This window comes from Neolamprologus brichardi, chromosome 19 (assembly GCF_056152115.1).
Source record: "Neolamprologus brichardi isolate AB-2024 chromosome 19, ASM5615211v1, whole genome shotgun sequence".
Classification (NCBI taxonomy): domain Eukaryota; kingdom Metazoa; phylum Chordata; class Actinopteri; order Cichliformes; family Cichlidae; genus Neolamprologus; species Neolamprologus brichardi.
Window position 1 is genome coordinate 9,683,597 of NC_142122.1, and position 23,904 is coordinate 9,707,500.

Consider the following 23,904-nt stretch of genomic DNA (forward strand, 5'->3'; position numbering starts at 1 on the left):
AATGTAAAAAGGTTGTTGTCAGAAGTGGGATTCGAACCCACGCCTCCAGGGGAGACTGCGACCTGAACGCAGCGCCTTAGACCGCTCGGCCATCCTGACTTATATACAGAAATAGCTAGACCATGTTTTAAAGTCGATCATAGCAATCTGCACACTTATGATTGTGTTATTGTATATTGTGCTACTAACAACAACAATTCATCCCACTGTGAAGGCGCTGTACTCAAATCAGAAATCTTCTCTGTCATTAGCAGGCAGCTAAATATCCATTACAACAAGTAAGATGATTTTCATTGAAGAACTTGACAGCTGCTTCCCTCACTGATTGATTGATTGCCTGGCGCGTCACACCTAGCATTGCAACAGACACAATCTAGCCTTGGTTAGATGACGTGTCTTTCCAGTTTTACTCTTGTAGAATCGTAGTAGTTATCAGCGAAATTGTGAAGTAGCTGCTATTAAGTTGTCTGCGGTACGTGCTAACGGCGAACGTAGTAACTAGCTTGACAGACAGGGTGAGGCGGTTTGAACAAGAGTCCCTAGAGTGCATTCATCAGTGAACTGTGAGTAATTCTCAGGACTTTTTGACAGGTAATAGACATTAATTGTCTATAGGGAAGCTAATTGCTATAGGGTGAATTCCTCGCCCGAGTTGTCTTTACAAATCTGCGAGGTGCTTAGTTTCATCATACCATTGCTAAAGTTTAGCTAGGTGTTACCTTTTGTCACTTGCTTTTCTAATCTCTGAAAACAAACAGGTAAAGTCTGATAAGGCCTGAAGTGCATTTCCGTACCAGACCTGTGCCTTATAATGCTACATTTGTAACCCTATTAAACTAATCCCTCAATGAGTCACTGGACTGTCTAGCCTAGCCAATAGCATTATGCTAACGTAAAGTAGACAGCTGCACAGTGTCACTCTTGGCATCTTATTTTAGCGCTCTTTCCCGACTGTTTACTGATATATTTAAGATGTAAAAGTCGCTGTTGCTTTATCTGTATCTATGTGAAGTTTACATGTTATCCTCAGAAAGATAGTGTCCCGATTAAGACACTTTGAGGCGGGTTGTGACACGATAAAATAAATAAATAAAAAAATAAAAACACTTTCCTGGAAGTGAGGGTTCAAATCCCACTTGTGACATCAACAGTTTCAGACTAAGATTATGGTTTTATTTTACTGTTTCGTATATTGTTAATATAGACTGAATGTTTATAAAATAAACCTATGCTCTGCCCTCTCCTCAGTTGAATACTTATGGCCTCCTTTGCTCCACACAACTTCTCCTGGGTGGAGCCAGGCAAACTGGCTGGACTGGCAATGCCCAGGATGCCATGTGAATACCGGTATATGGTGGACAATGGCATCAAGCACCTGGTTTGCCTCTGTGAGAGGAAACCACCCAACCATGACTCATGCCCAGAGTTACAGCTTCACCACATCAAGATAGTTGACTTTACTCCTCCTTCACCCAATCAGATTGATAGAGTCCTCTCTATTGTGGAAGAGGCCAACTCCAAGGGTGAGGTAAGATCTCAGATGGTGACAGGCTGTGCATGATGGATGGTTGTGCATTTAACAGTTGTATGCTAGCTCAGTACTGTAACTTAAAACATTTGACATTAAGTTTCATTTCTGTAAACAAACATCTTCTTTTGCAGGTTTTCCCCTAACATAGCTAAGTGCTGCACTCTGCCAAGAGCCCAAAGGGGGGGGGGGGAATAATAGATTATTTTTAAAATGTATTACATAGCATTAGTAATATAATTTATCCCTTCTGGGAACAGCAAGCCTAGGAGAAATACTCCATAACCCCCTAAATATTCAGGGATACTTTATAGATAACTGACTCAAATAATGATTGTATTGTTTTCTACAGGGTGTGGCAGTTCACTGCATGCATGGTCATGGGAGAACAGGGACAATGCTGGCCTGCTACCTGGTGAAGACCAGGAAGATTTCTGGGATTGACGCGATCAACGAGATCCGTAGACTGCGACAAGGTTCAATTGAAACTCACGAACAAGAGAAGGCAGTGGTGCAGTTTTATCAGCGCATTAAGTAACATTAATTAACTGCTTCCACTAAAAGAAGCAGCAAACAGTTACTGTTAATAAGAAAATGATGTAAGAAGTGCCTTAACTACTCCTAAATGAACATTTTATTACCTATTAATAGGAAAATACAAGAAGGAACAACAGTGCTGAACAATATTGTGTTAAAATTACCCACTTTTTGCCCTTGGGACATGTGATTAATAGATGCTGTCATGATGCTAGGAAATAATTACATTTTTTTTTTAAATTTAAACATTTTTGTCTTCTGAGCTTTCTGTTTATGAACTGGACGCCAAGGAAAAAAGACGCTGGCGCTCCTTGAATGTTAGCTTCTCAGGAGCCGACGCTCTCTTCATTTTCTCCTCCTGGTTTCTGCAAATACAACCATCACATCAGAGATACCTGAATTATATCACATACGGGTGAAACAAACATCCTGTGCTGTTTTAGAATGTATTTATAAAGGGGACTTTACTTTATAGATTTATTTTACTCAGGGATATTATTCCATTCTTTTTTTTTTTGCACCACTGTGTGCAGATGTATCATTAAGTCTTCTTGAGAAGAAATGTGGCATTAGTAGCTGCCTGTTAAATTAGATCAGGGATGGGGAATTCCAGGCCTCAAGGCCCGGTCTCCAGCAGGTTTTAGATATCACCTGGGTCAACACACCTAATCAAATGATTAGTTCATTACCAGGCCTCTGGAGAACTTCATGACACGTTGAGTAGGTAATTTAGCCATTTAAATCAGCTGTGTTGGATCAAGAACATATCTTAAACCTGCAGGAAACCGGCCCTTGAGGCCTCAAGTTCCCCCACCCCTGAATTAGATTAATGTTCTGCTTTGTGTGCCAAAAAAGTGTAAACTCACTCTTTTGATGCTGCTTGATGAACATCATGAGCTAATCCACTTAATCGCTGAGCTGCCAAAAACATGGACATTTTCCCAGTTAGAATCAAATGACATAGCTGATATGCACACATTTCTGAATAAACAAAACTGACACAACAACATTCACTTTTCTTTAATGTGTGAATTAAGGATTACCTCTCTTTTCTTCATCTTCCTTTTTGGAGAGGTGAATTCCCGTCTGCTTTTCTGTTTTGTCCTTCCCACCAGAGCTTCTTGTGTTGTTCTGAACCAGGAGATAAAAGACAATAATGCAAGTTATTGGGTGTTTTTTAGTTGTATCCACACGTAAACTTGTCATTACAGAAGTATGCATGTACAGCTATGGTTAGATATGTTAGTTATGGTTAGGTTCATTATGGACATGAACTTCTTGGTAATTTTGACCTTTTAATGTTTTCTTTAATAATTTGTTTTTCTTTGGAATGTTCTTTTTCCAAGGGTAGAATGATTGTACAGCAAACGTCTTTATGGACTTAAAACATCAAGAATTGGGTGCGCAAGATTGAATTTGAATTGAAATGTCCAGTAGCAAGTCGCACCTTGACCATACACGTTCAGTCAATACGTTTCTGGCATGAATCTGGCTGCATATCTGACCTCTCTTCTTGGCAGAATAGGTAGAGTTCATTGAAACTGGCTGGCTTCCTGGCACAAACCTGGCTTTTAAGCCTAATCCACAGATTTTCAATGGGGTTGAGATCAGGGAATGGGAAGGCCATTCCAGAAGCGTAATGTTAGCCTAAGTTATCCTTTCCAAAACCATTTTTATGTGTATATGGGATCATTGTCCTGTTGGAACACCCAGTTTTGTTCAAGCTTCAAACATTTAGCTGTTGATTTGAGGTGAAATTTACATCCATAGGGATGTAAAATTGGCTTCACTGTGGACAGTGACGCTGGTGTTCCAGCAGTTTCCAGTTCATGGCAGGGTTGAGCCTTGGTGCTTTCTTAACCAGTTTCCTTTCATGCAAATATGACAATTTGGGTCTTCGTCCAGACCAAGGTGGTGACACATCTTTCTTTTACTCATTAACATTTGTTTGAACTGATGATCTTGGTCTCTATAGTTGCTTAGAAATGGCTCCAAAAGACCTGCCAACATGTGTAAAGCTACAGTTCTCCTTAAATCTTCACAAGACTTTCACGTTGATCAATCCAACGAGTGCCGTCAATCAAATCCCTTTTATTCTGACAAAGAGAAAATTCTAGTTGTAGTCAACCACGATGACGAATGAGAAGTTAATAGGCCTTGGAACTATCAGCAAAACTTAAGAGTCTATGTATACTCGAGGCTGTATGTAAACTTCGGTATATAAACCGTGTGGTTTAGAGAAACTCAAAATAAAGTCCATCGAATTCTTGTATTTGGAATCATTCCCCCCTGGAAAAAGAACCAATCAAAGAAATCATTAAAAGCCCCATTTTGCTATGATATTTAGGTACATGAAGAGTTTATGTAAACAAATAATTTAAAGATTATTTGTTCCTTAACACTCTCTACTAAAGTCCTAGAATAAATTACTATACTAGGCTCCCTTTAATACACTTTACTTAATACCACAAAAACTTTTGGGCGTCACTGTGTTCAGCTTTAAATTAGACGAGCTGTGTGACCTAAATAGGAATCGGAAGAGGTTCCAACAGTGTTGTGTATTAACAGTGTATGAACAGCATACACAAAAAACAGGCTCAGAAAGATAAGTTTTCATTGTGTTTTCTCTTTAACCTTGGCCTGTGACATGCTGTTCTCTAGCTGCTGTATCATCACCATCATGTCCAAATCCTTATCTTCATCCTCATCATCTCCTCTCTGCTGAATTTCCTGCAGCCTCTTCTGAAACTGCCACTCCAGGTTGAGCTTTCGGAGTCGGTCGTTCTCCTCCGCCGTGCGCTTAGCTTTAGCCTGAAGCTCTTGCATCTCCTGCTGCAGGAACTCCACCGCTTCAAGCCTCAGCTGCTTCTCCAGCTTCTCCTGGGCTTCCCTCTTCCATGGATCAGACATCTCCATAGGGTCTTTCTGTTTCATTGGACCTGTGCTCTTTTTCTGTGAACAGGGAGGTTCTTGGAAGGAAACATGCTTTGTTGGAGTGATACTCACTTGAGGTTTTGCTGCTTGATCTCTGTGCATGTTGAATTTTTGTGATGAAAGTGAGGGCTGAAGTAGCTTCTTAGTTGGAGATACTGGACATGCAGAAGTACTACTAGCTTGGCTTTGAGGATTCTGCTTGTGTTCATTGATTTGAAAAGTTCGGCTCATCTTCACTGCCAGCGACGAAGAACTCTGCTGGAAGGTAGTGAGTGGAGGATTTGACTGGTGGCTCGCTGCTCTTGTTAGGGGGATGTCGATGCGTATCGGCTGGATTGAAGGTGTGGATGTTGAGTGTTGTGAAAAAGGGGTTCTCCAAACACCAGCACAGCTTACACGGCTGACCTGCTGCTGATTTGTGGGGGAGCTGTTATCAGAAAGGATGTCATGAGTAGAAAGACAAGAGCGGATAGGGAAAGACGTGTAGTAGTTCTCAGTTTGCTTTGCACCCTGATCCTTCTGTGTCCACTTGCTCTGACTTTTGTCCAGCAGGGGGCGTCCACTGTCTGTACACAAGTTCTCCTGAGAGAGGGCTTGGCGCTAGAGGGGGGTAAATAAAGAGATTTTAATGTAATTCTTTCTAGCTGTACTATTATGACTTTGCTTATGTATTTCTTTTAACGTCTTCGTACACCAAAACTTACCATGACGTTTAGAGATCTATTGGAGCTCTGTCCAGCTAAAGGTTTCAAAGACACTTGGAAAGTTTGCTGTGGTTTACTAGGTTCAGATACATTCCTGTCCTGGGATCTAGGGTTCGGTAGTGTCAAGTATTCCCAGTGGAATTTCTGACCACAAGAAAGAAAAAGTGTTACGCTGAATCCTTAAATATTTAAATGTATATGGCCTGTGTAAGATCATGACAAGTCACTGAAAATGTGTTAAAAACACTGGACAACAACGATAATATTAATAATAATCTCACATCAGAGCAAAGATTTTTAGTGGACACAGAAGCGGTGCTGTTTCCTGTGAAAGGGTCAACAAGTTTATCGCCATCCTCAAGGCAAAAGTCTGCTGTAATAAGAAGAAAATAAAAAGTACTGCAGCTGTTATTATGACTCGCTCTCCAATGTTATGCATATTTAACAGTGAGAAATATGTGCGGTTAGCGCTCAGCAACAAAAAGTGACAACAGGAGAAGAGCGCCCACCGGCCATGTTGGGGTTGGAGCGATAAAATTGTCTGTTCCTCTGCATTATCTGCTGTTTCTTCCTTCGACTGCCTCCATGGAGCTCCTCTGAGGGACTGTGGTCCTCTGTGCTGTACTTTATGCAGGCTTTATTGTTTGGCTTAGCGTGGTCTCTCTCCCCTTATGAGGCAGGAAAAGGTCTTTGTCAGGTAAAAGAAGGTAGAAAGTAATGGAAAAAAAAGCAGAGGTTTGATTTGAGTGTACTGGTGCTTGCCTGTAGTCTTCTCTGGGGTGGATTCTCTCAGCAGGGCTTCTAGGCCGTGGTAACTCGCTGCAAATTTTGCAACCTGTAAGGTCACAATGGGGCCAGTTTGCATCATGATCGCTGCTGCCCTAAACCAGTGTAAGATTAATAAGGTTACTTTTCTTTAATGTCACAGTTTAGAGATTGTTTCGTAATTACTAAATACTTAAACTTGGCTAAAACACTCTTAAATTTTGGCATTTGTAAAGTTAAAAGCATGCTACTCTCAACCAGCTAACCTGTGCTGTGTGTCTAATAGTTACATTGCAGTTTTGGGGGGGGAAAAGAAGACAAATAGTTCATGAAATTCAATATAATGTATCATATTAAAGGGAACAGAGAGAGCAACACACTTTATTATTTATGTTTTCAAGACTACACCCTACACTGTCACAGTGATGCAATAAAAAGTTTTGGAAAATCACACACTGCATGAAGCATGAGTTTTTACAGACTGTAGAGGCCAAAGATTTCAGTCTATTCTGCTCCAATAATATGGGAAAACATGATAAAATACACAATTTTGGTATGTAATGCTTCAAGGTCAGAGGTCAGAAGTCAGGATCACACAAATTGGGAAAAAGCTTTAGTTTTCTTTATCTCGAGATTTTAAAGCAATAAATTAATCACTGGAGGCCAAACCGTTATTTCAATATGACATTATATATGACTTTACAATGGGACAAAAAGATTAAAATACTATACTAGATTTCCATTTTAACAATGAGCACAAATGATCTATAAAAACTGCTTATGTCATCATTTTGTAATAAAAACAGTGTGATTAAAAACATCAAAGTTTTAGTGTAGCCTTTTCCTTTGGGGGAGTTGCACTGTCTAAGTACTCTTGGTATTATTGTTATTTTTCAGACGTGAGGCTGATATGCATGTGTTGAAGGAGGAAAGGATCATATCGGTGCTTCTGAATGAAAAGAACAGTACTTAAGTAAGCATATAGTACACAAAGCAAACATACAGAAAGTATGCATTTATTATAATCACCATCTGTGGGCGTGTGCAGCCTACAGAGGTTGTGATGAAATCATAGATTAAAAGTAAGGGTATCCCAGATGTTACATGATGTCATATCATGATGGGAATATCATTTTCACTAATTGTAAAAGAGAAAGTCAGGGTTATTCTTATTCACTTATGATCTCTCCTGCAGTTTTCAGCTTAGACTAACCACTGTCCTGCTTCCAAAAAGAAAAGATAAGAAAAGCTAAACATTTCCCTGGCTGGTGTGCAGTAGCTACCTTTCTTGGCTGAGACCAACCAGGCTTTGACCATTCACACTGAGCAGCTGATCTCCAGCAGTTAACTGGCCATTCTGGACAGAGTAAAGAGACACAGTTTGATTAAGTGCGTACTTGCGCATTTCATTGAAAATTCTGCTCCTCTTTTTCAAAGATGGACCTAAACTGTGTTTATTCTCACCATTTCAGCCGGTCCTCCCTTGACGATGGATTTAATATAGATCCCAAGGGTACACTGCCCAGCTCCCTGCAGCAAAATAAGAGGCAGACTTTCATTTACTGAATGGTTTGCACATTTTTTTTTGACATCTGTAGTAGTGAATACTAAAATGCTAAAAACTAAGAAATAACAGAAATAGTCAGGAATAAACGAACGTCACCTTGGCAGCTACAATGCTGACCCCCATCCCACTGTTCAAAGGTTTGTTCAGTGTGATCGTCATAATCTCTGGCTGCCTGTGTGCTGCCTGTCAAAGAAGAAATTATGCCCCCTTAAGTCAAAGTAAAATCATATTTCAGCACATCTTGGGCCATGTGTTTCTTTTTTGTTTTCGTTTACCAAATATGTACTCTCTACAGAAGGAGCAGATTCGCTGAAATAAATGGTCCAGTCCCCTTTGGAGTTTGGCTGGGGTGTTAAAGAGCAGAGACCTGTAAGAGAATGATGTAATATGGTGAAGCAAAGATCCCATTTTAGGTTTATGTACAATCGCTTACCGTAATCTGAATTTTTGTAATCCATACCTTTTTGGCACATTGGCTCCAAAAACTCTCTAAACCCCTGAGGGATTCCTCTCACAGTCTCACAGGAGTATCCTCCCTCCGGCAGCAGGAAGGGCAGGTGGAGGTCGAGGCTCTCCTGCAGCTGGATGTCCTGTCCTTCGCTCCGAATCAGGTTATCTGCTGAGGCCTGGGCAGCTGTCACTACAGCATTGATCAAATCCTGCAGTGAGGACAGGCAGCGGATCACGCAGCTGAAATATTTCAGGAAAAGGTCGATGTGCTGTATAGAGTAGATTGCCATTAGTCATTATGTGGCAAGGCTTCAGGAAACTGATATCCAATCGGCTGGGACTCAAAATCTGGAAAAGGACCCTGACCTCGGACCTCAGTTGCAAATGAGTGCTGTTACCTTCAGGCAACTATAGTAGTGGAGCAGGTATTGGTGCTAGTTATAAAGAACAGCAGCAATAATATAAGTTAAAGATTTATCAGTTACAGTTAATATAGTTAAAATACTGTATATTCAGTATTGCTTAGTTAAAATTAGTTTTTGGACAGATGTAATGCTTTGTTTTATATGCACAGTAAAAAAAAATTCTAATAATCTTGTAAGTCTTAGCTAAAACTATTCCTCTGTTCTGCTGCATGTCCGCCTCACAATGCTCAGTTCTTCTTCTCATGTACTGCCTACACCCAGACATTCTCAAGCCAACCAAGAGGCAAAATCTGCTGCTCAGTCTCCTCCCAGTCAAACATGCTCAAAATACCTCACACATGAGGTGTTCAGTCTTTCCTAAGGTGCCCGAACCACTAACACAATCTAATATTAGATGCAGTAAATCATACCCTAGTTAACGTTACCATGGGGCGGTTTTTACCGTGAACGTTTTAGAGGTGTTGATATAACTGTTGGACTTTTCGATGACTTGGTTTATACAAATGGAACAACGACACCACTGTGGAAGGACAAAAAAACTGCAGTTCCTCAAATGTCCACTTGAGGCTGGCTCCCAAAAGCGAGTCCATTCCCATAGATTTGAGAAGCATTAAGCTGAGATGAATGATATTTGCAGCAGAGCAATGGAAGACAAACTATGCACTATACAGTGTACTAGTACTTAAAAAGTGTGAATATATTCTGTTCCAAGAGTTTTCAGCTAATTCCCCAGTTTATGTTGTAAATCTTTGCCTCATTCAAAAGCACTTCTTTTTTATTTAAGTGTTTTCTTTCTAATATTTACATTCTAGTTAAGACAAATTGAGGTTCAGTATCTTGCCCAAGCATAATTTAGGATGCAAACTATCAACCTTCCTATTGGCAGATGACCTCCTGAGCTACAGCTGCCACACATTTTCAACTCACAGATTTTACTAAAGCTTTAAGTTATGGATTATTAGGGGTGTGGTGGGTGCTTCCCGAGACTGCAAGGGGTTACTTCAGCCAATTCAAGACATTAAACTGGACTTTGCTGTGTTTGCACTGTTGGTGGCTTTTGACTTTTTGATTTAGGCGTACAACAAAAGCTATAGCCCTGCACTCTGCCTTTGTTGTATGTTACTTAGCATTAATAAGCATTAATTGGTATCTCTCTGAGCTGTTACCTGATTGATCATGATGGCACATGATGGATAGTCGGCGTAAACATTTATCTCAAACTCTCGAATAAAGTAATATGACAGCTCAATTTACTATTTCTTATATATTATTCATTATCATATTATTCACCATTAATTATTCACACAGATCTATACAGCGGCACTCCTTTTCTGTGGTGAAGCTTTTAATTCAGCAAGGCATACTAAATGCAAACCCTACGTTTATGCCAGCGTACTGTTTTCTCTGTCACATGAAAATGTGTTTCACACAATTTGACTAACTGATCTTTAGAGTTGGACCTTTTCTTTCAAGGATTTACAAGCATGAGTGGAAGAGCAGACTGAAGGTACTCACAGGGGGGATGTGTGGCTCATTGGTTGCATAGAGGTAGTCAGCCAGCAGCATGTGCAGCTGCAGTGAGTTCAGCTTGAAACAGGTTGTCTGGATGTCCTTCGCATCCTGCATTGAGTACTTGTTCATGGTCAGGAGGGTGGTTGCCTAGAAACAGCCAGGCAATGCTATTTTAACGTCTTTAACCGAATGAAAAGCGCCGTAAATTAAAGCCAATAATACATCTGTCGAAAGCTCTTCGTATTAGAGAGAATAAAACCTGGTTCAGGTTTAAATCATTTTTGAAGTAGAAAGTTTTAGTTTTTTGTAAAAAGTGCTACTGTTTTAACAGTATTCAAACAGAGAGCTGCATACCTGGATGATGTGGCCCAGGTGGCAGTCAGCTGCCAGCTCCAGGCCCTGTCTCTCTGCCCAGGCTTCGATGGCTGTGAGCCTCTGACGGAGAGCAGCTCCCCAGTAGTGGGAGCGCAGGCCTGGGGTGCTGGCTTCAGGGCTCATGAGCTGATTGAAAAGCCAGACGCTGATGTAGTGGAAGAGCTGAGAGAAGAGCTGGATGGTGAGGGCATGGTTGACCTGACAACGGCGTAACAGAGACATGGTGTTCATCAAGGTGTTAAGCACCATTTCTGCAACAGGAAGACAGAAAATAGACCGTTTAGTAAAGTCAAGGATCCAAAAACAGTTCACTTAGTAAAATATATATATGCTAATTTAATAACCAAACCTGCACCTATACCAGGTGGCAGGGAACCATATTGCTCAGGATCAATCAGAAAGGTTGGCAAATGTTTCCTCAGCTCATTCTGCAGACACTGTAGCAGACAACTGGAGTAAAAAGTATAACAATTAGACTTTGGGTGATACACTGTGCATAAGATTAGATTAAATCAGAATAACATACATAAGATACAAAAATATAATGTCGTTGCGCATAAACATAAGACATACAAAAAGTCTTTTCATAATCATAAGTTTTAAACAGCAGGTGGGCAGGGGCTATATTCCCTCTCACTGACATCATACAGAGCCAGGAGAAGAAAAAACTTTAAGAAATGTGTCCTTATACTTGTGTAACAGCAGATATAATGAAAAACACAGTAAGTCCTCTCTAAAGTTATTGTTTTTACTTGTATCACCACATATAAAAACACATCTTTAGATCATATTAAACAAAGTGGAAAAATTAAGAAAATGACATGTTCAAGCCAAACAGAAGGCTATGGTCTGATTGTGTTGTGTCTACCTGTAGGCTTTGTGCACCAAGTGGGACAGGTCCAGCTGGCTTTGCTGTGTCAGTGGGCTGAGGTCTTGGTCATGCTTGAGGAAGTTTAGCAGCTCAGAGGAGTTGGCCATCCAGAAGGCGAGAGCCCCTCCAATGGTCTGCTGCCTCTGGAAAGGTAAATGTAGCCCACATATGAGCATTGTGCAAACTTAAAGAACACCTGCAAACATGATTCTGAAGTGTTAGTGTCTGAAAGTCCACCTTGATTGTAGACATAATTTAAATGAAACAATAAAGTGACATTTCCTTGAAGTTAATATTTGCAAATGTCACAGAATCTGTCACACACTTGCCTGGATGACCTTCCCTGTCATCGACACCATTTTGTTACTGATCGAGGTTACGCTGTCTGCGCGCTCTGAGGTTCGAGAGTCTTGACCGTACCGGCGTTGTAGAGCAAACCGGCACGCGGCGTAGAGGACGTATGCAGGCGAGAGCTTGAAGTGAACTGTGGAGCTGTTGGTGTAATTTATAACTGCACACAGGAAGGGCTCTGCAACTAAATGTGTAAAAGACACCAGCAGGGGGCAGGAGGACATTATGAGAGAGTCTGCAAATGCCTTGTATCAAACTATAAAATGCTTATTTCATACTCACAGTTATCAGAGAACTGAATGGCAATCGGTAATCCAGCTTGATCTGAAAGTTCACGATTAGATTTAGAATTTAAATACGCCAGACAGTGACCAAGTAAGGCACACATTTATGATCCAGTCTGTAGTGTTAAGATTACTCACCTGCAGCAGCCTGCCTCTGCGGTCTTTTCTTTTCTGTGCAATATTTTTGTGCATCAAGGTTAGACAAGCAAATGCTGTCATTGTTGAGTGAACTTTCAGCTGGCCTGGATAATAATTTAAAAGGAGAGGATGTTATTCTGATGGTTCGGTAGGCGTGACACTGGTAGTCTGGCAAATAAGGAGTAAAAACTGCGAACAATGAAACGTTTTACCCATTCTCATCCTCTGAAGCTTTGTCATCTGTGTTGCTGTTCCTCTCTTTCTTCTTTCCTTTTCTTGACAGCGTCCTCTTAAAGTTTTGTATGAAGCCTCCTTTCTCTTTCTCCTCGAACTTTTCCTTTATTGTTAAACACATAAAACGATGGCGCGGGTGTCAGACAGTACGTTACAGTTATAATTCAGGTTCGATGGGTGTTAGAGTTACCTCCACGCTGTCCTTGTCTTTCTTGAGCACAAAGCGTCCTTCTCTGTTGGCTGAGTTCCAGTTTAATTGCACAACTAAAGGTCTCTCATTCAGATCCAGCTTGCGTTCTTCTTCCATACAAAACATAGAAAGCAAGAAGAGCTTAGTTACTGAATCATATAAGCGACTAGAGCACGTGGCTGTGCTTGATTACTCCTTTATATAATATATCTTGTTTTAAAAATAGTAACATAATGATAAAACTGACATTTCAGTATTACCCACACATGCCACTATAAAAGCAAATAAGCAGCCAGAAACATGCAGTGTCTTCACTTGTTTTCTCTTGAGTTAATTGCTTACCCTTGTTGTTGTGGATTTCATACAGGGCATAACTAGTAGTCAGCATTTTCATGTCGGGCCTGAATTTCTCTGACAGCATGTCAATGATCTCACGAGTCACTGAGTTGCTGCAGACGCGCAGACACTTTGTGGCCACGTTGCCTTCAGCAGGATCCTCCAAGTAGAAGCGCATCACGCCATGAAATTCCAGATTCTGCCAAGAAACGTGACGTTTTTAGAGTGTTTTGCGTGTTTGCCTTTCATATTACTGCAGTCGTGAAAGAACTAAGATGAAGTTTGAACCAGCGGCTTGGGTATATGCAGGTTAACCAGTCATACCTGGCAGCTTTGAACTGTGTCCTGTGTTTTCTGGTCATTAAATTTACCTTTTTTATTGTATAAAAAAAAACCACACGCTTTTCTATCCTTCTGTGTCCATCCTTAACTGTGAAGATGAATAGACTTTGAAAAGGAATGGACCAATTTAGTCTTTATAAAGAGCTGTTTAGGAATTTAAAAAGCTTTCAGAATGTCCCTGAGAACCGTTCCTGCTGCTCCTCGTGTCTAAAACAAAACAAATGACCCGTTAAATCTGAAGCTAAAAACAGGATTCCAACTGAGAAAAAGTCTGTTTTCTAAGATTTGGAGCTTGGAGTTAAGAGAACATTTGAATTTTGATCAAATAACAGCTGGTTATAGCCCCACAGAGAGAAACAGGCAGTGCAGCTTACGCTAAATGTAAGTTAAATGAGCAGAGCAAGATTTACAGTTTCTGCTGTCGTCTATACAGTTGTGCTCTGAAGTTTATGTACAATTAATTTTATGGTAATTTTAGGCTTTTAATGATTTTGCTGAGCTGTTGTTTTTTCAGGGTGGAATAATTGTACAGTATACATCTTTAATGACTTTAAAAAACAAGAATTGGGTGCAAAGTTTGAATTTATTTTGGATTTTCTTTATACACTCACATAAATATTTTAATAAGTGATGCTGGAGTTTCCACAATGTCTTTAAAGTTGGCAAGGCCAAGGCCTGTTAACTTCTCATTAGTAATCATGATCAAGTACAACTGGTAGTTTTTCTTCGAAAAGCATAAAAAAGATTTGTTTGACAGCACTCAGTGGATTGACCAATACTCAGAACGATGGAAAAGTAGATATACACACCCTGTAAAGGTCTGTTAGAGCCTTTTTTAAAACAACTGCAGATTCCAAGATCATCATTTCAAGCAATTGTATATAAATACATGTTGTTAAGATGGAAGAAGACCCACGTATCCTGTGACTCCAGCCAACTATAATTTCCATCACCAGTTAAACTTAATCAGATAAAAATAGACATTATAATTTCCCTAAGTGGTGTCTTCTGTTGTTTTAACCTCATAACAAACAAATATGTGACATTTATTTGGGAAAAAAAGAAAATTATCATTTTACTGAAATTATGAAATTACTGTTACTAACAGCCTGAGGCTTTTCTTTGTGGAGTTTGCATGTTCTTTTTGTGCCTGTGTAGGCTGGATACTCCAGCTTCCCTGGGGTACAACCTTTCTACGGTGTACCCCACCTGCACATGCCCAGTGACAGCTGGGATATGCTCCAGCCATGCCCCTCTGTGACCTCGAACAAAGTGATAATGAAAGTGAATAGAGGCTTCTGTATTTTTTATATACTTTTGGGGTTTAGCCTTTAATTGATAGGACAGTGGAGAGAAGACAGGAAATTTGGGAGCAAGAGCAAGGAGAAGACACGCAATAAATGGCCCCAGGGCAGAGTCAGACCCAGGCTTCTACAGTAACTTAATGCAATATGATTAAAAGCAGAGACTCAACCCAGTGAGCTAAACAGGCCCTCGGAAGCTTCTGTATTTAAATGTTGGGGCTATTTTCAAACACAGACTTTCTGTGTGTTCTGCAATTTTGGCTACAGTAGCTCTTTTGCAGGATTAAACAACATCAGCCTACTTTTGCAGAGCTTTGGATCTGTTCACCCATCTCTTATTCCTTTACCCAGTTGGTAGGCACTAAGCACTGCATCACAAGACCCGTGGTTTTGGAGATGCAATTCTCTTGCCATCACAGATTGTCTTATCAAAGTCCATCTTCACAGAGCCACTGGCTGCTAAAGTCTGGTCACCACTCAGACATAGTGAAGCTCAGTGGGATGTTGCACACATGTTCACTGGCTCAACCAGTAATTTATCAGTGAGAACCTTTTTTTGCAGAACCTCTACTATTCATTACATTTGTATTTATCTTTAGAGATTCAACAGATGATAAAACTAAAAAATCAGTTAAGAGCACTTCCAATTAAAATTTCTGTAACCCTCCAGTGCAAGGAAAAGTCTCAGCCCGGCCACCTCAGTAAAAAGAATAACTACATACTAACTAAATAACTTCATATTTCACTGGTTTGAAAACTGTGGCTGGTGGGGGAATATAATATAGCACACACATAACTAAACATTTTCCCTATTAACCACGAATATTTCAGTTATTTTACAACAGATAATTTTCCTGTTTTGGAACATAAAAAGTGAAACAGCAACAAGAATATGCTAGAAATGTCAGACCAGAAATGTAAAGGCCAAAAGTACGCAGTTGATTCTTCTGTAATAATAACCAGTAAATCCAGAAATTTAAGAAGCTTTAAATTTAAGAGTAAACGCCAGAATTTGATATAAATAAATTTTATATTATCTAAATACTTCTATTGATCGGCTAACTGAATTGTTCATTAGTCATTTTTATGAGCTTTTAAAGTAACATTTCTGTGTCTTATAATATCAAATAGCACCAATAATTAAAAGTAGAAAAACCTTTTTATCTTTGAAACTACATCTAAAACTGTGGCACTGACAGAAAATACAGAAACCTTCACAAACACAGATATTTTGTGTTCCTCACCTCATCGGGTTGGCTAATTTCAAACAGGTCCAGTCTGTTATTGTTCCACTGTCTGATGACTTTCCCTAACTTATCTTGTTCGTCCTCTTCGGGCATTTTTAACAACCAACCTCAAAGTTGTTTTCTAAATAACAGCAAAGCTCCTTCCTACAAAAACAGGCTGTTTCAGTAGGACTCCAGCTCTCATCGAATCTATTCCCCACTTACATTGTTCTCTGCAGTGAATTCTTAAACATAGTTGCCTACTTAATACTCACATACTCATCCCCTCTTCAAGCCCCCTCACCGCTCTGCCCTCATTTAACAGGTCAGTGGATCTTTGTTATGTGAGAGACACAGTTTCCTAATCACACATTTGATACAAGAGAATAATTCCCACGTTTATCGGGCAGCACAGATTTAATCTATCATCTTCTCTTTTCATTATTTTCACCACTTTCAAATATTAAAGGTTGTGTTTTGCTGAGAAAACATTTTTTCTCAGTCACCTCTTTTTTCTTTTTTTCTTTTTTCACAGCATTGTTTATGCTTGAGGGAATCCCATTTCTCACGCATGCCATTGATTTTCAGCACAATTTATAGTTACATGTCTTCCCATGTATGTGGGGCAGCTTTTGTTGGCTGCTCCAAAGCTTTCTGGGTAAACCTTCGGTGGAACAAAAGGCATAACAAAACCATCCTCAATTATACATACAGTATAGATTTTTCTTTTTTTAAATGAACAATCAAGCGTATTGTTGTCTGGATGATGGAATGTGCAGATTTCTCAGAGAAGCAGAAAAACAAAAAACTACATTAAAGTTTCTTCCATTATTGTTTGTTTGATGAACACATCGAAGCTCCAGCCCAGGAGAATAACAATTTATATATATATATTTTTTATTTAAAAGCTTAGTTTATACAGTGTTTTATATATAAGGTTATATAAACATATAATGGTGTAATGGTGTGGGGAATGTTTTCTTGGCCCACTTTGGTACCAACTGACCACGTTTAAATTGTTGCTGAACATGTCGATCCCTATATTACTACATTATACCAATTTTCTGATGACTAATTTGAGCAGGATAACACTATCTCACAAAATGTCTGTGAAGGTTCTCAGTCATCCAGGTCATCGTAGTCAAAGGAGCTTGCAAAGAAAAGCGTCTGGACTTCTTTAAGTTACTTGAAGACGTTTCACCTCTCATCCGAGAGGCTTCTTCAGTTCTAAGGTCAAATGGTGGAGAGTCCCAGATATAAACCTAGTGGGAGTGTCCCCCCACAGAGGGACAAAAGGACCCCCTGATGATCCTCTAATTGCCTGAGCCAAGGTGTGGAACTGGGTGTGGGTCCCAATCAGCCAGGGTTTCGGGTGAGTTCATTGTGAAACCTGGCCCCACCTTATCATGCGAATTCCTGAGGTCAGATGGCCCAGGGTGTGAGTGGGCGTTAAGGCGTCTGGGAAGGGATCTCAAAACTGGATTATAGATGGCAGAGAGTTGGTGTCGTAAACCACCGCCTCTGTTCAAAGATGGTCGCTCACAGTGGACATAGATGGCTTCTTTCACTCCTCTTTCAAACCATCTGTCCTCTCTGTCTAAAATGTGAACATTGGCATCCTCGAAAGAGTGTCCTTTATCCTTAAGATGCAGATGGACAGCTGAATCTTGTCCTGTGGAGGTGGCTCTTCTGTGTTGTGCCATGCGCTTGTGAAGTGGCTGTTTGGTCTCTCCAATGTAGAGGTCTGGGCATTCCTCGCTGCACTGTACGGCATACACCACATTGTTAAGTCTGTGTTTTGGCGTTTTGTCTTTCGGGTGAAAGACAAAACGGGTGACTATCTCACAAAGCTCAATTCAGCTATATGTAGCTCTAATGACCAATCACATTGGAACAGGGTTACAGGCGAGTAAACAGTGCATGTGAAAGTAACAAAAGGAAGCTATTGCATCTGCATTTCAGAACCAGGTTCATGGAGTTGTGGTAGTGGGATGGATTTATAGATAAACCAATATAGAGCTGAATTGATGAAAGAGGTGTTTATTAAACACAATCAATAAAAGGAACAAAAATGATAGTACTCAGACAACATAAGGGTCTTGTAGAGGATCTCTTGTAGGGGCCAAAGTGGCTACATGTTGGCAAAATTGCGTATTTGGTCTTTGAGTCTGTAACTCAAATACCTGAGGGTTTTTTTTTTAGTTTTAACACCCCTTTTATCTCAAGGAGACATAAAGGTGCTGATCCCTTATTCATTTGACTGTCTTTACACCTTGTGTGTTTCATCACTTCACAGTGTCTATATTTCTAGTTAACACAAGTCTGCACAACCACGGCAGTTTTAAATAACTTTTCACTGGCTGTGAAGCTACTGTTCAGTGTATTGTAAACACAGGACATCTGCAGAAAAAATCCACTAATGTTTTTCTCTGTGAAGCGTCAGACTTTCATCAAGCTGTTTCCCTCTGCATATTTCGATTTTTCTTTCTTCCTGTCAGAAAGCGCACACAAACAGAAATGAAGGACTTCGAACATGAATCTCTCTGCGCCAAATGCCTAATTGGAAGACTGGGCTTTTTAAGCACACTTTTGTCTCTTAGACATCAAACACTGATTTTCTTTCTGCTGTCTTCCTCCCTCCTCCAGTGTTTTTGTCAGCACATTTCTATTTCATATTTTGAAATTTATTTTTCATTATCCTGAAACATTTCTGCAAATCAATTCTATGATCTCTGGCAGGGCAACTCTAGACATCTCATCCAACAGTGTTACCTGTACACTGTACCACATCAACATCACACCTGAAACAAAGATAACATATGTAATATGCTAAATACTTTAAATTTTACTATATACAAAATAGTTGCAGGTAGATCAAAAACTTTAAATTAAATGTAAAGAACCAGAGGGACTACAATGGCTCCTGTGCTACTGGCTGATAAACACACTGACACACCCAAATTTCTGTGAGAAATTAAAACTGACAACAGGAAGTTAGAGCCACATTGGTCTGAAAAGTGAAGCCAATATAAAAGTGTCTTAAACCTGCTCTTTTTTTAATGGGCACCAGAGGGCGATAACGGTGGTTTGAAAGGACTGGTGGTAGACTTTTGCCTACAGAGATTTCACACATGATGCAAGTGCACATTGCTTTTGAGATGTCTCCAATAATGTGAATTCGATACAACCACTGGTTGGCGAGTGGTTCCTAGCAGTTGTTCACTGGGTGAAATCAGTTCAGCTCCAAAAGCTCCTATATTCCTATACCAGGGGTGGGCAATTCCAGGCTCGAAGGCCGGTGTCCTGCAGGTTTTAGATGTGTCCTTGAACCAACACAGCTGAATTAAATGGCTAAATTAGCTCCTCAACATGTCCTGAAGTTCTCCAGAGGCCTGGTAACGAACTAATCATGTGATTCAGGTGTGTTGACCCAAGGTGAGATCTAAAACCTGCAGGACACCGGCCCTCAGGACCTGGAATTGCCCACCCCTGTCCTATACTCTTTGTCTGTAAACTGTTAGCCGATAAACGTCTAGCTGCACAGTCAGATCCATCCTTCACTTGTCACCTTCAATTTCAAAACCAAAATGGGCATGGTGAAAGTGAGTATCTGAGGGAGCATCAAGCCCTTGTTGACCAGCAGATAAAATATGAGCCCAATGGGAAGCTCCACCACAGCACAGAAAAAAATCCAAGAAGACAATGTTACGTGCTTGTAAACCTGGATCAAAGAATTATAGTATGGTACCATCGTGATGTATAAAAACATAAAATCCTTAAATGTAGTTTCAGACTGATTTACCAAGTATACATTAAAATTAGAGTGTTTTCTTTTATTTGGTGTCCTGAACAAGTCCATAATTGACATAATCGGGTGTACTTCCTTCTTTTACTCCTAATGAATGATCTAAACATTTTAATAGACTGTTAAAATATTCCATTTGTAAATTGCATCTCCTATGTTAATAAGAATATACAGTTGTTCAAAAATGTTGTCATACCTCTGGTAGATCATGTGGTAAACATTTCCCATTGCATTTAGCAATGTTTTGCAGCAACTTTCATGGCCATGGTCATTCTTTGTTGTGAAAACAACCAGTGTGGAGATTCAGGAACAATCCTTTTAACAAACACAACTCACTATTGGACTCAGCGTGAATATGAAGTGAAGATTAAGCATTGAATGTGTCACATTGAAGGAAAATTATATTCATACCAATGGTTTGAGATAAACAGGATGCAAAGAAGACTCATGGCCAGCTGCAGAGTCTTCCAGGAGGACAGGAAGTATGCCAGACCAGCCAGGCAGGATCACCATGCCAATAGAGTAGGAAGTTCAAATCACCATGGCAACAAATTTCCTGTTGTTGGGCCCAAAGAACTCAATCACTACGTAAAGAAAATAACATGTTTTAGCAGAACATTGAAAGCGGATCAGTCGAACACAACAGAGGAGACAATATGTGACAGAATATGCTAAATTAATCATCAAAGGGTAGATTTGATCTTTCGCAGCCAACAACCTAGTGTAAAAGATGGATAGATAGCTGCTAAGTCTAAGAATAGTGCTCCTTAAACCTCCATTCTATCTAGTGGCCAACAGGGGGTTGGTTAAAAAATAAAAGTATAAAAATGTACAAGAAATCATTGTGTAGTTTTCACTTGATTTGATATGTCACTATTCATTTTGATAATGAGATTATAGTTGGAATCGCTAGTTTTAAGCCTTACTTAGTACAAAATGATGATCATTTTATAAATTATTTTCCAATTTAAAGTAAATCAGATGACAATCCAAGAAAAGATTTAGGCATTGCTACCCTGTAAGTTGCTACTTTATATCCTCAGTGATGTAATATCTTGTTTTAAAAGAGTAATGAAATTACTAAAATGCTAAACGAGCAATCAAAAAGGCCCATAAATCAGTCGGTGATGTCATCTAGGGTCAATGAGTTAGAGGGGTATGCCTTAATTGATTTGTTGGTGAAAAGAAAAATGTGTTGTCATTGGTGCATAATAAACCTGACAGCTGGGTAACCTGTCACAAGAGTTCCAATGAAAAATCCACATGCCAGGGAAACTTGAGCCAGGATCTAAAAACTAGGTGGGAAGGAATTCCAAGAAACACAAAGATTAACACTGTTTTTCTTTGTGATTTCATGACTATAACAGTAAAATAAACCTATTAAAAACCAAAGAACACAAATGAATGTGTGTGACGAGAATAGCAAGGGGGGCAATATTGGAAAGTTTAGATCCAGGAAAAGACTTCTTTTTACAACAGAACTTTTCTGATATATGTATAACAAAAGCTGAAAATGGATTTCTTTAAAACTCTCATGGTAACATGGCTCACTTGTTTTATTTATAGCTGCAGGACAGATTAGGTCACGTTCCAGAGTTACACAACATCACATGAATATTACATGTGATGCAATGAGTTTCTTCTCAAGTAGTCAAAACATGAATCAGTCTAATGCAAACGCAACCCATGGGATCAATTACAACCGCTGTAAAATCAATTTAAAGATATATTACATCATACTATAACATCATTGGAGAAATAGGAAAAAAATGACCATTCACCTTTAAAACAATAGTAGTGCGGTTATCATCAAACACCCATCTGCTTTCGCACGCCACCGTCTGGGTTGCATTAGAAATCCGCTGCCAGTCAAGTTCATCATATTTCTTTTGGCTTTCGCTCCAGTCCACTGCAAATCTCTCACAACGGCTGAAAGATCCAGACTGTTCTGAGTGGGGAATGGTCACGTCCCGCACCTTGACATCACTCCATTCACATTCCTCCCAGAGGCCCTCAGATCCATGACTCCAGCACCAGTGATCCAGAGTGTGGCCTAAGAAAACAACTCCAACAAGTACAAAAGCAAAAACTATCAATGAAAATGAACCAAGTGTGGCAATCTTCCTCTGGAATGGCCCAAAGTCTCATATCTGCATGATGAGTTTGTCCACGTTTGCCATCTCTGGTGATTAAGGACTGTCTTAAAATGATGGGTCTCTTAAGCAGTTCTAGTCTGAAGATGTCTAAGAAGAGTCTTGATCAAAGGCCTGCTTTTTTTTATAACTCTTGAGTTTACTGCTCATCATTTCAAGGGTTTTGCGCAGGCTTATGTCATTAAACATGCAGCATTATGAAGCTTGATCCTGTGATTTATGTCTGCAGAGGTGCATTTTCTGCCTTCAGCCTTCATCTTGATTTTTATCGTTAAGATATATTTTTGAACTGCTCTTCTTCTGCTATTGCAAATTTGGCGAGAACTTTTCTTGCATCATTTTCTAATCACTGATTGAAACTCAGATATGAGAAGTAGCAGTTTTAACATCAGATTTTAAAGTTGAAAACAGTTATTGTTTCTGCAAAATGTATGCTTTTGTTAAACACTTAGATGCCTTGACATACGTGCAAGTTACCCATAGTGCTAATGGAATCCAAGAGTTCCAAGTGGAAAACTGGGACTGTGCAGTGATATTGTGTCTGTCATACGTTTTTATATTTAATGTACTTCCAATTTTATCATCTTATCTTTAAACTGAATCTGGTCCATTTTTAATCCTGAAATACTCGGAACAGTGGTGACGCTTTCAAGGAGCGGTCACCTTACGAAGAGTGCATCAACGACTCATCCAGGAGGTCACAAAAGAACCCGAAACAACAATAATGTAAAGAAGCGCAGGCTTCACTTGCCTCAGTTATGGTCAGAGTTCGTGATTCAACAATAAGGAAGCAACTGGGCAAAAATGGCATCCAGGGGAGAATTCAAAGACGAAAAACATGACTGCTGACTAAAAAGCTTGTCTCATCTTTGCCAAAAAAAATCTTGATGATCCCCAAGATTTTAGGAAAAATATTCTGAATACACAAAACTAAACTTTTTGGAATTGGAGTCCTGTTTCATCTTGTGTAGTGGGGCTCTTTGGCTGGTTTGCTGCTTGTGCGTTCTGTAATTGATTGTAAATTCTGCTCTCTACCAGAAGGTCCTGAATGTCCAGTCATCACTTTATACACTGAAGTTCAAGCTCACTTGATTCACCTAATACAGCAGGATATCTGAATGGCTAAAAAATACCAAAACTAAAATAAAGGCTTGGAGTGACCTTGTCAAAATCCAAACTTAAATCGGATTAAGATGCTGTGGCATAACCTCAAAGAGGCCGTACATGCTTGAAAATCCTACAATGTGGCTGAATTAAAACAATTCTTCAAAGAGCAGCAGCCAAGATTCCTCCACAGCGATGTGAGATACTCATTGCCAGTTCTTGCTAACGCTTGATTGCTGCCAAGGGTGGCACAATCAGTTATTAGGTTTAAGAGCAATTACTTTTTCACAGAGACACAGGTAGATTTGGACAACTTTTTCCCCTAATAAATAAAATAATTTTTTTTGGGGTTATCTTTGTCCAGTACTGACATTTTTTTCATGTTCTGAAAGATATACATATGACAAATAAGGAAAAAATGAAGAAATCTAAAAGGTGGGAAATACTTTTTCACAGCACTGTATAAAAAAAAGTAATACCTTTAAAGCAGTTCTCACAAAATTATCGTTTCAAAGATGGCTTATTAATCACATTTATCTTAACTTGATACAAAGAATTAATCAGCTGACATCATCTGTTTCTTTTTTCCTTTAATTAAGTCATGCCGTGCATGAAGGATTTTAATATTCACTGTGCAGATAAAATGTCCTCCACTGAGGGTCGGTCTATTGGACTCTGGCAGCGGTGAGAGAACAGCTCCCTTCCATGTTCGTCCAAAACAAAGTTGCCTCCCAGCTGGAACAAATGACAGGAACGAGAAATTATTCAT

The 23,904-nt window shown here is 39.6% G+C and overlaps 3 protein-coding genes and 1 non-coding gene across 13 annotated transcripts in view; 1 reads left to right on the top strand and 3 right to left on the bottom strand.

Annotated features, from left to right (window-relative positions):
* Nucleotides 1-16: 16 nt before the first annotated feature.
* Nucleotides 17-99, bottom strand: trnal-cag (transfer RNA leucine (anticodon CAG)). Its single transcript has one exon. It is a non-coding gene; the product is annotated as a tRNA-Leu (tRNA).
* Nucleotides 100-314: 215 nt separating this feature from the next.
* On the top strand, nucleotides 315-4,863 carry dusp23b (dual specificity phosphatase 23b). The gene is made up of 3 exons (XM_006798665.3): nucleotides 315-563; nucleotides 1,249-1,528; nucleotides 1,881-4,863. The coding sequence occupies exons 2-3, from the start codon at nucleotides 1,259-1,261 to the stop codon at nucleotides 2,064-2,066; spliced, it is 456 nt and encodes a 151-aa protein (XP_006798728.1). The 5' UTR covers nucleotides 315-563; nucleotides 1,249-1,258; the 3' UTR covers nucleotides 2,067-4,863.
* afdnb (afadin, adherens junction formation factor b) lies at nucleotides 1,964-21,237 on the bottom strand. Of its 9 annotated transcripts, none has more exons than XM_087833005.1 (24): nucleotides 20,290-21,237; nucleotides 13,208-13,400; nucleotides 12,866-12,975; nucleotides 12,654-12,778; nucleotides 12,442-12,545; nucleotides 12,302-12,343; nucleotides 11,998-12,203; nucleotides 11,666-11,811; nucleotides 11,147-11,247; nucleotides 10,777-11,048; nucleotides 10,426-10,569; nucleotides 8,496-8,694; nucleotides 8,311-8,402; nucleotides 8,132-8,218; nucleotides 7,933-7,998; nucleotides 7,752-7,825; nucleotides 6,466-6,584; nucleotides 6,213-6,371; nucleotides 5,985-6,076; nucleotides 5,704-5,847; nucleotides 5,072-5,599; nucleotides 3,109-3,196; nucleotides 2,932-2,983; nucleotides 1,964-2,430 (listed from the first exon to the last, which is right to left on the bottom strand). In XM_087833005.1, exons 1-24 carry the CDS (start codon nucleotides 20,389-20,391, stop codon nucleotides 2,337-2,339), a joined length of 3,339 nt encoding a protein of 1,112 aa, XP_087689131.1. In that variant the 5' UTR covers nucleotides 20,392-21,237; the 3' UTR covers nucleotides 1,964-2,336. The 9 variants fall into 9 exon arrangements, with proteins under 9 accessions (XP_087689131.1, XP_087689125.1, XP_087689124.1 ...); XM_087832999.1 differs by having other exon boundaries at nucleotides 4,700-5,599; nucleotides 5,985-6,073; nucleotides 20,290-21,231; XM_087832998.1 differs by having other exon boundaries at nucleotides 4,700-5,599; nucleotides 12,866-12,972; nucleotides 20,290-21,224.
* A 2,368-nt stretch (nucleotides 21,238-23,605) lies between these two features.
* LOC102777867 (peroxiredoxin-like 2C) overlaps nucleotides 23,606-23,904 on the bottom strand; it is a 6,274-nt gene continuing 5,975 nt past the window's right edge. Inside the window, exon 8 of one of the 2 annotated variants that reach the window (XM_087833007.1) lies at nucleotides 23,606-23,870. In XM_087833007.1, the coding sequence (XP_087689133.1) occupies nucleotides 23,763-23,870 (108 nt within the window). In that variant the 3' untranslated portion in view covers nucleotides 23,606-23,762. The remainder of the gene's footprint in view (nucleotides 23,871-23,904) is intronic. The other variant, XM_006798659.3, reaches the window with a different exon arrangement.

Excerpts from the sequence above, each read along its gene's own strand:
- dusp23b (XM_006798665.3), top strand. The coding sequence starts at position 1,259 with ATGGCCTCCTTTGCTCCACACAACTTCTCCTGGGTGGAGCCAGGCAAA. Across the intron at positions 1,529-1,880 it reads AGGCCAACTCCAAGGGTGAG|GGTGTGGCAGTTCACTGCAT; the intron begins GTAAGATCTCAG and ends TGTTTTCTACAG.
- afdnb (XM_087832997.1), bottom strand. The coding sequence starts at position 20,391 with ATGGTGATCCTGCCTGGCTGGTCTGGCATACTTCCTGTCCTCCTGGAA. Across the intron at positions 12,779-12,865 it reads AAGACAAGGACAGCGTGGAG|GAAAAGTTCGAGGAGAAAGA; the intron begins GTAACTCTAACA and ends TTAACAATAAAG. Across the intron at positions 8,219-8,310 it reads CTGTAGAGAGTACATATTTG|GCAGCACACAGGCAGCCAGA; the intron begins GTAAACGAAAAC and ends CTTCTTTGACAG.